Below are 12996 nucleotides of genomic sequence, written 5' to 3' on the forward strand. Positions count from 1 at the left end.
GCTTTTACTCTTACTCTAGCTTTTCCGCTTATTCTGGTTTCTTAGCTTTTTTGCTTGCTAAGGTCTTGCTTACTTACAGTAAGCAGAATGCTAATAAATATGATTTATGGCTTGCTTATGAGGTATCTATCAGTCTATACTACTGAACAGTAATTCTGTAGACGCTTATCGTGTTAACCACCACTTATCGGAGGAATAACAGCAATGCTGTCTCTATCACAAATCTCTATATCAATATCCTCCTCACAAACTTGTTCGTTCTTTGCTATTAAAATATTATTTCTTATTGTTCCTAAATTATAATTATCGGCTAAAATATTTATAAGCTTTTTGTAACTGATCTTGGTTGGGAGTCGAATTGTGGACTCTCTGGTACCTGCCAGTTCTTTAGACTTAGCAAAAAACAGTAATTTCACTGTTACCGCATGCTCTATTTCCATATTTTGTTCTGCAACAAGAAATATGTTTAAATTATGAGAATTATCCAGTGAAAATATACAGATGTAATAAGAATGGCCAATAAAAATGCCCTTTATCTTGTAACACAAAAAGTCTATGTTAATTTAGCTATTAAGTTAATTAAGATAACAATTATAACTTGGATGCATATCACTTTTAAAACTATAACTGTAAATCTACTTTGTTCACAAACTAAAATAATAAGGATAAAAACAAAACAAAAAGCATATAAATCATAAACTACATATATTATATTATTCTTTGTAATTATTATTCTGCTGAAAGGCATAACTGTATAATTCCAACTAACCCAAGTGCAATTTGTAAAAAGGATATTCTGATATTTCCTCATAAAACAATTAAAGGTGCAGGTAATACGTAAATACATTTTCCTGTTATCGTGCAACAACAGTGTAATGAACTCCAAGAATTAATTATAATTAATTAAAAAACCATTTGAGGACCATAAAAAACGACATCATAAGAAATAAATAAAAGAGCAATTAGAATAATTACTCATTGCTCAATTGAACCTATTAAGTATAAATTTCACAACATATTGACAAAAAATTAAATAGAAATTATGTTGCTGAAAAAAAACAGTTGCATGACCAGACTTTTTGGCTCTAACTTTCACCGACCCTTGCAATGGACTTTAAAAAAATAACGAAATCATAAAAAACATACCAAAAGGTCTCTTCGCATGAACGAGTGTCGATTATTTAAAAATAACACTTGGCTTTACAAACACAGGTATAAAAATAAATATTTTCTCAGTGCCAAATTGCGACGACACGTGTGCCTCGCAACACTACCGCACTTGCACTAAGTAATGATCGAAGAGCGATCGTTAATCAGACAGCACCGGTAAATACTAACAAGTTTCGCAACTTACTGAAGCGTATCTAAAAAACATATGTAATGACAAAATAATTGCGTCAACTACTCATACATTTCAACGTCATTCTCTAAAGTAGCGTTTTTCAACAGTAGCTTATCTCTGATTTATGAATTCTTGATATAATCTCACGAGGTTAAGAACTTAACCTTGAAAATGAAGTAAGCATAATATAAAGAATATATGTTTATTAATTAGAGGAGGAGGTAAGTAAAATACTTACAGCATTCCTTAAAAGATGTTCTGTGCACTTTTACACAAATAAAATATTTTTTACAACTCGCACATCACAACAAAAATATCACCATCTGACTTTACTGTTTATGAAGTCTGTTAGACTTTTGGTCGGTTGTTGTATTACACAGACCGTTTCAAAAAGATTCTATAAAATACTATAAATATGAAAAACTTTCAAATTTTTAACTTTGTTTTGATAATTTTATTAGCGTATGGTTTTGTTAATTACACAATAATCAACACGTAAGATTACTAGTCAGGTATAGTAGAGTCCGTAAATGCACCAAAGTCAGACATATTTGACATTTGATTTAAAGCCTCTTGCGCATCACATGTTTTTGTGCTATAAAAAAGCAGCTCAGCTAGTTGGAATAACTGTAGCTTTTTAATAGCAAAGCATGCAACTTTTTAAAGCATTGTATTTTCATGGTTCATATAACAAACTTAATACACCATGCCTAAACTTCATCTATCTTAAATACAAAAGTTAATCCGAATAGGTTTACACATTTCTTCAAAAATATTTTCTGTTGACGCCCTAAAAGCCCTCAGCTTAATTTATTTAGGTAGGTTTTATAAAAATAAAACCGCACTAATGTGTGCCAATATTAATAAATAAAAAAAAAAAATATAAACAAGGACTACAATTATTTAAATACCTATCTAAAGATAGAGTGCCAATGTCGCAATTTTAGACAACAATGTTGTTAGTGTACGTTTTGAGTGATTTATTATAGCTTCACTGTTCAGTTAGGTACATAAGCGGTTTATTGTTTGGAATTATACATATTTTTCGTTATAAATAGCATGATTTGTATTATCGCCTGCTACTTAGCAGAGTAACAGTAGCTGTCAGATATTCATTGATGTGTTCACAGCCGTTACTAAACTGACATTTCAAATTATAAAAAAGTTACCGGATTTCAAACGGTCTCGGATCGGGCGATGTATTTGTGTTTGGGTTCAACAGCTCTCGCTGAGCATCGCTTTTTGGCAAGATTCCCTCGGGCACGCGCGTTACATAAAATGAACGTCGCGCTCCGTGCCGCACAAAAAGGTTAAAAATAGACTTTCAGAGTGAGTTGCGTGTTCACATCACCGACATTTTTGTTTTTAAATGACATACATACGCGCGTCGCCGCATTATACTACGTATTAGAAATCTAAGTGAAACTATCTGTAATCGGCTAACTGTAAACATTGGACTGATTTTTTCTTCGTCTCATACTCCAGGCTGAGGCACGTGTAGGACTGAGAATCGTGTGCAGGCGCCGATAGTGACAATATTGTGTGTGAAGTGTGAGAAGTGATCAAGTGTTTTGTGTAGTGTTCTCGCGAGATGGCTCACCACGTGGAGCCGATGGACATAGACAGTGACTTTGACAATAAGGAGAACAGTTTACATCACAACAATGTGCTGCCGTTCACTGAGAAGGGGTACGAAGAGCTGGACGTGTCGGAGCTGAACATGAAACTCAGATACTCAGTGACGCCCGCGTCCTCGCCCATGTCTAAGAGCTACACAGCCAACTGCCTCGATAACAGGAGTCTAGACTCAGGTGATGATTCCTTAAATGTCACAGTTAATGAAAATGTAAATCTAACCCGTTCACTTAACTCAACAATGACTAAAAATGACAATGTTGTGAAATCTCTCAAAGCGTTACCTCTACAATCTATTCCTGCTGAACAATATGCTGATACTAACAGAAATTCATCAGTACTTAGGCCTCTTGATGCCATATCTTCAGATAATGCTAACATTACGGTCACGGTCAGTGGCCCTAGTGATATAGATGAGAATTTGTCTCTTCCGAGTTCTTCATCGTCTGCACTCCAAACTCCTGAAGCTACAACGCCCACAAAAGATCCTATCCCTCCTAAAGATGGTGGTTCTCCCATAATGAGAGGACTTAAGAGTGTTCTCAACATGTTTAGATCATCACAGAGTCCAATACCACCAGCTGATAATGAACATACAGTAAAACAAGAAATACTTAGTCCGGTTGAAGACGCAACATCTACACAAGCAGCTAACTCACAAGTGTTAGCTTCTACACCAATAGCTGCTCACCGTAAAAAGGAAATGAGTCCAACAAAAAGGAACAGCCCACAGAAAGACACCAGCATAGTGTTTAATGAGGATTTGGAAAAAGAACTGCAGTGGAAAGATGAAACTACAATAATCTTCAGTCAAGAAAGGATTCCGATACACAAATTAATGTTTCAACAGCCACCAGACAGTAAAAATGTAAACAAATCTGTGAGTGAGGCGTTAAAACAAGATATTGACGATTTGAACTCAACAGTTGAATATATGGACATTTCATATAATGATTCTATAAAAGATAGGACAGTGACCGAAATACAAACTGACATAAAGTCTGGGAACACCACATTTGCAGGTGATTCGGACAGTGAGTTTGTTGACTGTGAAACAACATTCTCAAAGAATGATTCACATGTTATTGACAATGATAAAACTCCAATCGGTGATGTGACGCAAGATGTGAATGTGACTAAAGAAAACACAAGTAAGAATGAAAGTGGATCTAGATTAAAACAGATTATTTTGGACACTACACAAGATATTTTGGACGCAACACTGTCCATTAGACCAGAAGATTTGCTTCCCGAATCTGAAACAAAAGACATGTCTGCCTTTGATAAGACAGGAACTAAAGAAAAGGGATCAAATGAAATTTTCTCATCAACAGTGCTTACTGATCAGCCAATATTTGATCAAACATTAAATATCACTAACCCAGATACTAGCAAGATAGAAGAATCCAATGTTACTATAACCATGGAAAATACTTCCACTGCAGAGCAAATATTTGAACAAACAGTAAACTTAACAAAACCAACTGAACTTAATACTGATGATGCCAATGTTACTAAAGTGATAACTTCTGAACCAATGTTGGATCAAATGCTAAATGTAACTACAGGTTTGGATACTAAGACTGAAGATCCCAATGCAACAAAAACTCTTGAAGTTAAATCAACTACTCAAGCAATACTTGATCAAACAGTTAATATTTCTAGAAGTCTAGAAGGTCAGAAAGATGCAAATATCACTCAAACTATTGAAGCTACATCAATTTCTCAGCCAACATTTGACCAAACAGTGGATATAACCAAACCATTTGATCTGGAGGTGCAGAATGAGAATCTTAACATTACCAAAACGATTGAAGCAATATCAACTGCTCAGCCAATATTTGATCAAACAATAAATTTAACTAAACCATCAGAACCTACTACTGAAGATGCCAATATCACTAAAACTATAACTTCTGCACCAATATTTGATCAAACAGTAAACATTAGTACTACTACACTCGAAACTAAAGTAAATAATCCTAATGCTACTAAGAGTATAGAAACCCTATCAACTACTCAACATTCTGATCAAACATTTGATGTTACTTCAAATTTAGACTCCAAGAAAGATAATCTAGATGCTACACAGACTATACAGACTATTCTAGACCAGACACAAAAACTACAAAATGCTGATGGTACTATAACAATCGAAAGACCAATAGATAAAGCAGTAGATAATTCCATTAATATATTAAACAAAGTTAATTCTAATATACCTGAGTCTAATTTAAACAAAGAGTTTGGAACTCATGAAACAGCTTTCACTGAAAATAGAGATGAAAATCCTATAGCAGCTTTGTTACCTGATGAAAGTCTAGCTGCACCTATCCCTGAAGTGTTGGATGCTGTAAAAGAAGCTTCAATCACTGAATTACCAGTTGACATTCCTCTACCTGATGAAGATGACCTGGACAAAGAATTGGACGTACCTATTGATGTAACCAATGAAATAATCACTCCTACCACCCTGCCTTTGGACTTAGTAGATCACATTAAACTTACTGAGCCTGCTCTTGAAGAAACTGCAGTGAAGATAACTGACAATGAGAGTATTGATAAGAAATTACCTGAAGTAGCTCCAAAGAATACATTTGAATGTAGTGATAATGTTAATACAGAAACTATTGAGAATATATTCACTGAAGTCGCTAAAATCATTGATGGAGAACAAACTGTTGCTGAAATTGAAAAGTCAGACACTTGTAAGGAAAGTCGTATTGATGTATTACCTGAAATGCCTGCAACAGTAGACGTTATTGACAAAGAAAATGTGAATAAAATGGATCAAAATTGTTTAAAAAATGTAACGGATCAAATATCGGCAAAGGTCGAAAGTGCTTTACAAAGCCAGGAAGTCGTACCAATGGATATCAATGAAAGTGTTTGTGAGAGTAAACCTTTACCTGATATTATCAATCAGGCCATAACATCAAATGCCGAAACTGTTGAAGCTAAAGAACAATCTGTATTAACAGAACAAGTTGAATTGAAACCAGAAATTGTTGAACATTCAAATGCTATCACTGAAAATTTACCAGAAGCTATTAATGAAAACGTTGAAACAGCCCCCATTGTTGCAAATGTTGAAGTAAAGAATAAGGAAGGCAGTACTAAGAATGAATTACCTGATCCTTTAGTCCTCGAACCAGCCCTCGCCAATGTAGTTGAAGATATTGCAACTGAAATGGCGGATGTAGACGTCACGATGAGAGAAATCTTAGAAGATTCTATAAAAGAACAACTTGATGTCCTGACAGAAAATACGGCTACAGACGTAAACATCAAACCTGAAATCAAAGAAAATATAGGTGCTGATGAAGAAATAGTAGCTTCTGAAAACAATAGCCCGTTCGTCTCTGTCATTGCTGAAGATTTACCTGAAACAAAGCCTGAAGGTATAACTGACATTGAAACTGTTGCAGATCCTTTTGAAAATAAAACTAAAGTTGTAATAACACCACCGAGTTCCCCACCCATTAAGTCAAAAGGGTATAACTTTAACTTCGACGATGTGGATTTCGATCCTTTTGCAACTAAAACTAAGATAAGACTATCTCCAGAAATTGAATCACCCAACAAAACCGCTGAACCGATGTCACAAGCGAAACCTGTAGAAAAACCGATGCCGAAAAAAGATTTCAATAGACGAAAGTCTCAACCCGAGAGGAAAAGACCTGCAGCGCCTAAAAGAAAGTTTAATGCATCATTTGACGCTACAACAAGTGATAAAGTTGCTGATAAACCTATTGAAAAACTTAATACTGCACCATTAGACGTACAACTAGATGCCCCAATTACCATTGCTTTAAGTCCAAACAACGTTACTATCGTAGAACAAGAAACTAATTCAGCAATTGAGAAACCTGAAATAAAAGCTGATGTGCCCGAAGTTATACCGCAGATTGAACCACCGGTCGTTATAGACAATATGATCGAAGAGCCGGAAAAATCGTCTTCTGATGTTAAAATAGCTACTGAAGATCACAATGAAATGAAAGCTCAAACATCATCATCTGAACAATCTGTATATTTGTCCGCTGGAACATCTTCCAGCGAAAGCATTCCACCTAAAAACGTATTTAACCTACCGGAAATCGACGACATAAACTTCAATCCTTTTGCTACGAAATCTAAAATGCGGTCATCTCCACCACCTGATGCAGACAATCCTTTTGCAACCAAAACTAAAATTATGAATTCTCCAGACGCTTCTATGATTTTACCTAAAGAAGACACGAAAACGTCGTTTGAAGATAAGATAGAGACTGAGGCAATGGAAAAAGACTCTTCAGCTAATTTAAGTAATACAACTGTGTCATCCAAAGCTACGACTGTCCATACTGAAGATGAGGACACTGTAGAGGGCCCATTCCTGGAAGCTGATGACGCGAGTCCAATAGATAAATTGTCAGACTTTGACGACGGCGCCGACATGATGCAATTCAGTGAACTACCACCACAAGCTGCTGAAGACAATGCTGATAATGGAGAAATGTTCATCGATGCCGAAGCCTTCGAATTCCTTTTGAATCAAAATAAATGCAACACTGTTGTTGACAGCGGCAAAGAGAGCTTGTTCCTAAAATTCGATCCGTTATTTGCTAAGAGAATGTCCGCTGTTACTTCTGATGGTGTCCTCGCTTCCTTGGCTAAGCTTCAGAAGAGACAAAGCACTCCCACTAAAACAGCGCCAACCCCACCGAAAAATATGCCATCCCCTGTTGCCGGTCCTTCTAATTTAAATGTAACCCAAGATATGGATGTCAGCGCGGAATTTAACGATGATCTGAACATTACTGTGTCCAAACCAATGATGGTAGTCCCACCTGCAGTGAACCCCGTCACCCCAAGAAACAAATCCTTGACTCCCAACAGATCAAACAGACGTTCTGTTACATTCACCTCTCCTGCCATGGCCGTTATTGACAGACTGCTGTCTTTAAGTGGTAATACTTCTTTACTACACGACACCACTGTGACCCAAGTTAGTAGAGAACAAAATGAGGCCGATATAGCTCTTTCTCAATTACGTGAATTGTTAGCTGAGAAAGAAATTAGCGTTTATAATCTAAGAACCGAAAGCAACCAACTGAGAGATAGGTTGAGTTCTCTTGAAAATCACGTAAAGAATTTAGAAGCCGAAAGTCAAGATAGATTGTCGAAGATCAACCAGCTCAACGACACGTTAGCTGAGAAGACAAAGATCAATAGGAGCATGGCGGCTGTAGTCGAGGAATATGAGAGGACGATAGCTAGTTTGATCGCGGAGACTGCGCAGGACAAGAAGAGACACGCCGAAGAGAGAATTAAATTAATCAACGAGAGAGACGAACAGACGGCTCATCTCGCTAGTATGGAGGTATCGTTCAGCGACCTCCACAGCAAGTACGAGAAGAGCAAACAAGTCATACTTAATTGTAAAGCTAATGAAGATGCGTACAAGAAGTCCATTAAAGAGTTTGAGGAAAATCTTACCAAAATGCAAAACAATTATGAACTCCTGAAGCAGCATGCCACTTCAAAGTTGAACCATGCGAATCAGGAGTTGGAGAAGATGAACAGAACCCACGAGGCAGAGGTGTTGAAGCTGAATGCCATGATCAAGAGAAAGGAACTCCACATTACTTCTCTGGAGGAGTCGCTCGTACAGAAAACCAAGGCTAACGAAGAGCTGACGGCCATATGTGATGAACTCATCAATAAAGTCGGCTGAGCTAATTTTAAGCGTGTCTAAATATTCGCTGTGTGTCTGTGATCTAGGCGGATTCTCCGAGACTCGCTTTTGTGCTTATCTTCCGATAGGTCGCATTAAGTCATTACTAGTCTCAGTGACATTGTGCCAAATCATTATAGTGTAACGTTTATTCCTGTTGATTGTTATGTACTCCAAGACTGCAAATTGTGATAAAATTCGATTTCTAGAATCATGTTACAATATACTTATGCCTATGTAATTGTATCGAGATCACGAAATATTTCATGCATCATAATTTAGGTACCTATAGATATTGCACGATTAAATTATGCCGGACATAATTAAAGCGTGTGATTACCAACCAGTTAGACACAAATTGTAATAGTATAAAATAATGTATATTTTTCGCATGTTTAACTGTTGTATTTTAAATTGTCCAGATATTTATTTTGTATGTTAAAATTTTCGTCCATATTATGGGAGAATAGATACACTTGACTTGATATTTTTGTAGATATATTCGTGGAAATTTACAGTAGGTAGGTTTAGTTTAGATGTAAAAATGTTTATCCTGTGTTTATGACCAGATTAGACTGCTTTTAGACCAACGACATAAAAACGGTACATTGCTTTACGATTCACTTCCGCCTCGATGCATGTTGTGTTAAGAGCAGTCTTCTATATGTACCAATTATTCCTTATATAATATAATAAGTTTGTCTCGCATCTCATGTTGTTCCGTAATAGTGGATCTCTGACATTCATCATTCATTAAAATAGTTTTGATATTATTTGTCGAATAAATTATGATAACACAATATCCAATGCACGGGTTGTTGTGTCAGTTATTTTTGTATGATATAGAAATTAGTAATTATTTTAGATAATAAAGTTGTCATTTTTCCAAAACTGTGTTATTATTTGTACACTTCATTTGTGGGAAACCAACATCGTGAAATATATAATAATGGATATGGATCGCATGATTGTACGACGGAGTTTAACTTTGAGAATGTTTATGTAAATGCTTGATGTTAATACTTGCCTGACTGATGCTCCGTTTTATGTAAATCACGAAACGCGCTGTTTGTGCACACATTCCTGCAATATATTCTGCCTTATATGTTACGAAGAAGTTTTTCAGACGACCGCGTTTGATACCCCTACATATTTACGTATTAGCTTTAAAACAATACACTTATCTATTAATACCGTTCATAACTGTTTTCTAAGACATTGAAAAGTTGTTAATTTGACTAATAATCTAGTATGCTACGAGCTCTTACAGGTAAACACATTAAAATGTTATATTGCAATGAAGGTAATAAATAACGGGGAGAAAATTAACGATACAAAAACTTTGTAATTAATACCTAACGACCATATTGATAGAGATACTTACTATGCATACATGCAACATGCTATAGGTACATTTATCTAATTATCATTATAGTTTGGCTGCCGAGAGTTGATCGGACGAATAAAATTACGCGGTATGCAGGCTAAATTGACCGTGAACACTTATGCAGTCGCGTCAAATGTAGGTTGAGAAACCCGCAGAGCATCGCCTTCGTGCATACATTGATGAATTGTGTGAAATATGTAATTTATGTCACCCATCAGTGCCAGGCAGTGCCACGACTATCTACTTGCTAAAAAATAACCATCTATGAGACTCCCGCCTTTCTTCGATAGGACTCCACCGAAGGAGGTTCTGTGTGGTTGCCATGGCAACGTGTGACAAACATTGTCAGACATTTTTAGTGAGTAACGATCGGAAGAATACAAGTGAGGAGTATGCTCGAGTAATGTATGACGAGACGGTGAATGTGGTGAACGCTAGAGAGATCGACAGCCCCTCGAGTGAAGAAGAAGTGGTAAAAGCAAGCATGTCGAAGTTCAATCCGCCCGTGAGACACACGGCGAGACACGACTTCGATTCCGACAGTGAGACTGACTCCGAACCTGACAAGTTCTTGGACAACGGCTCTGGTGAAGAACAGGTATTACTATTATTGTATGTTACATAACAAACTAACATTATATTATTACGTATTAACATAAGTACTTGATTAAACACATTCAGTTTTATTGGGTTCGCATCCCACCCGGGACAAATCTTTGTATGATTAGAGCACCACTATATGTTCTGAGCCTTGTTTTTAACTTGTCTATAATTTTATTATTAGTATATATTTAGATGTATATAAGTATGTTTATCTTTTATTATTATTATTTGGTTACCATAGTACAAGCTCTGCTTAGTACCTAATCAAATGGCCGTGTGTAAGTTGTCCAATGATATTTATTATTTTTTACTTGTACATAGGTACAAGTAATAAATAATAAATAACCTCAAACTAACCTCCATAAATTACTGTTTGATTCGAATAACAAACGAGGAAAAATAAAATAATTATCCTCTTGTTTTTGATAACATGATTTAATTTAAAGTTTATTCCGCGAGTGACATTTAAACCCAAAATTGAATTCGGAGAAATAAAAATAGAATTAATGATCACAATGAGGAAGGCGTAGACAATCTTCAAATACATTCGTTGCACCGCAATAGAATTCATGGAATGTAGATAGAGAGACACTATGAATAGCCGCCATATTGTTTGGGTTTTATGTTCCCGCCATCCCGTTTTCCCGCCTTAGCTCGCGTGGCGCCAGCTGTACTCTACTGTTGTTTATGCCTAAAGTAAACATAGACAATTTTGGAATGCATGAGTTCAATGGACAGTTATTATTTCCGGGTATCGATTAATCAAGTTTCCTTGTTATAAAGAAAATGCGATTATATTCTAGGCCATATACGAGCACGAGTATCTGTTCTGAGACTGGTTGTTTATATATCTATATGGGTTCGATTTAGAATTATTTATGTATTTTATTTGGTTACCATAATAAAAGCTCTGCTTAGTTTAGAGTCAAATGACCGTGTGTAACTTATCCAATGATATATTTATTACAATAAGACCCATTTTTACCAGCTCTGGTTAAGTAATAGATAGCTTACTGGACGGATAGAATATACTTCTAAATAAATACTTATATAGATAAATTAACAACCAAGCTCAGAACAGATACTCGTGCTCATCACACAAATATATGTCCCGGGTGGGATTCGAACCCACCACACGCGGCGCTACGGTTATTGCGGCGAGGTGGCCACGTTAACCACGGCGCGTCATCAATCAAATATGAGAGGCTTAGGTTACTTCATGTGACTTATAAATGTGATGCAGTTTGACAATAAGTCGCAGCCGTCGGAAAAGTCAGTGGAGGTGTTGAAGCCAGCAGCCAAGGAGAACAGCGGGCGAGGCAGACCTGCCATAGCTAAGCGAGATGATTCCTCACACTCGGGTTAGTAGCACTATCCTTATAATAACTGTTATTTTAAAACTAAACTGTCTCTGTGTCGTGATCGGGAGTGTATTTGACTGCCGTACAAGAGATCTCGGGTCGGGCAAAAAATATATTTTCTGTCAAGAATTTCTCAAAGATTAGGAAGTTGAGGTTGTAGACCTTCCTGCCTCGGAGAGTCGTCCTACCCCCGGTTTCTGAGGTACATTTAGCGGTAGTATATCAATAGCGTTAAAACTCATACAAAAAAAAGCTATCGAATAGATAAACTACCGCTAAATGTACCTCAGAAACCGGGGGCTAATCGTGTCGGTTATCCGTCCCATCGGTTTATAAGAGTAAAGGAATAGAGAGCGCACCTGTGTTTTGTGCACACACTTGGACATATAATCGAAGTCCTGCACAGGTGGCCAGTTTCAATGAAACTGACCGCCGCAGCCGAATATCGGCCAAGAAGGCATTATTACTTTAGAAAGAGTAAAACGATCATACATTGGTCGTTTATCAAATAACCTACTGATCGCAAAAAACGTTATATTAAAACAAATAAAAAATAGGTTAGGAAACAAGTTAATGATATCACACTGTTACACAGATACACTACACAGACGAAATACATAACTGTGGCTTGCGGTTTACGGGTTATAGAGAAGCACAGAGTGACATGGCCTAGTTAACTATAGTACCTTTGAGCCAAGTTTCACAGTTAATAAGTGTCAGATAACCAATCTGCTAAATAAAGTGGCAGGTAAATTTATGGAAGCAACTGTTATTATAACTGATAGCTGACCCGCGCAACTTCGCTTGCGTCACATAAGAGAGAATGGGCCAAAATTTTACCCGTTTTTGTAACATTTTTTAATTGCTACTCTGCTCCTATTGGAAGTAGCGTGATGATATATAGCCTATAACCTTCCACGATAAATGGACTATCTAACACTGAAAGATT

General features: G+C 36.5%; 3 protein-coding genes across 6 annotated transcripts in view; 2 read left to right on the top strand and 1 right to left on the bottom strand.

Annotated features, from left to right (window-relative positions):
• Positions 1 to 173: 173 nt before the first annotated feature.
• Mocs2A (Molybdenum cofactor synthesis 2A) lies at positions 174 to 9895 on the bottom strand. Of its 3 annotated transcripts, none has more exons than XM_076127205.1 (2): positions 9724 to 9895; positions 174 to 448 (listed from the first exon to the last, which is right to left on the bottom strand). In XM_076127205.1, exon 2 carries the CDS (start codon positions 438 to 440, stop codon positions 174 to 176), a length of 267 nt encoding a protein of 88 aa, XP_075983320.1. In that variant the 5' UTR covers positions 441 to 448; positions 9724 to 9895. The 3 variants fall into 3 exon arrangements, with proteins under 3 accessions (XP_075983320.1, XP_075983319.1, XP_075983318.1); XM_076127204.1 differs by lacking the exon at positions 9724 to 9895 and adding an exon at positions 1581 to 1730; XM_076127203.1 differs by lacking the exon at positions 9724 to 9895 and adding an exon at positions 1147 to 1359.
• LOC142980899 (uncharacterized) lies at positions 2497 to 9587 on the top strand. Its single transcript, XM_076126492.1, has one exon. It carries the CDS (start codon positions 2934 to 2936, stop codon positions 8694 to 8696), a length of 5763 nt encoding a protein of 1920 aa, XP_075982607.1. The 5' UTR covers positions 2497 to 2933; the 3' UTR covers positions 8697 to 9587.
• A 245-nt stretch (positions 9896 to 10140) lies between the features above and the next one.
• The window catches only part of IFT46 (intraflagellar transport 46), a 65867-nt gene continuing 63011 nt past the window's right edge, over positions 10141 to 12996 (top strand). The window contains exons 1-2 of one of the 2 annotated variants that reach the window (XM_076127200.1): positions 10141 to 10681; positions 11930 to 12047. In XM_076127200.1, the coding sequence (XP_075983315.1) occupies positions 10406 to 10681; positions 11930 to 12047 (394 nt within the window). In that variant the 5' untranslated portion in view covers positions 10141 to 10405. The remainder of the gene's footprint in view (positions 10682 to 11929; positions 12048 to 12996) is intronic. The other variant, XM_076127198.1, reaches the window with a different exon arrangement.

The sequence above is a fragment of the Anticarsia gemmatalis genome, chromosome 19 (genome assembly GCF_050436995.1).
Source record: "Anticarsia gemmatalis isolate Benzon Research Colony breed Stoneville strain chromosome 19, ilAntGemm2 primary, whole genome shotgun sequence".
In the NCBI taxonomy this organism is placed as follows: domain Eukaryota; kingdom Metazoa; phylum Arthropoda; class Insecta; order Lepidoptera; family Erebidae; genus Anticarsia; species Anticarsia gemmatalis.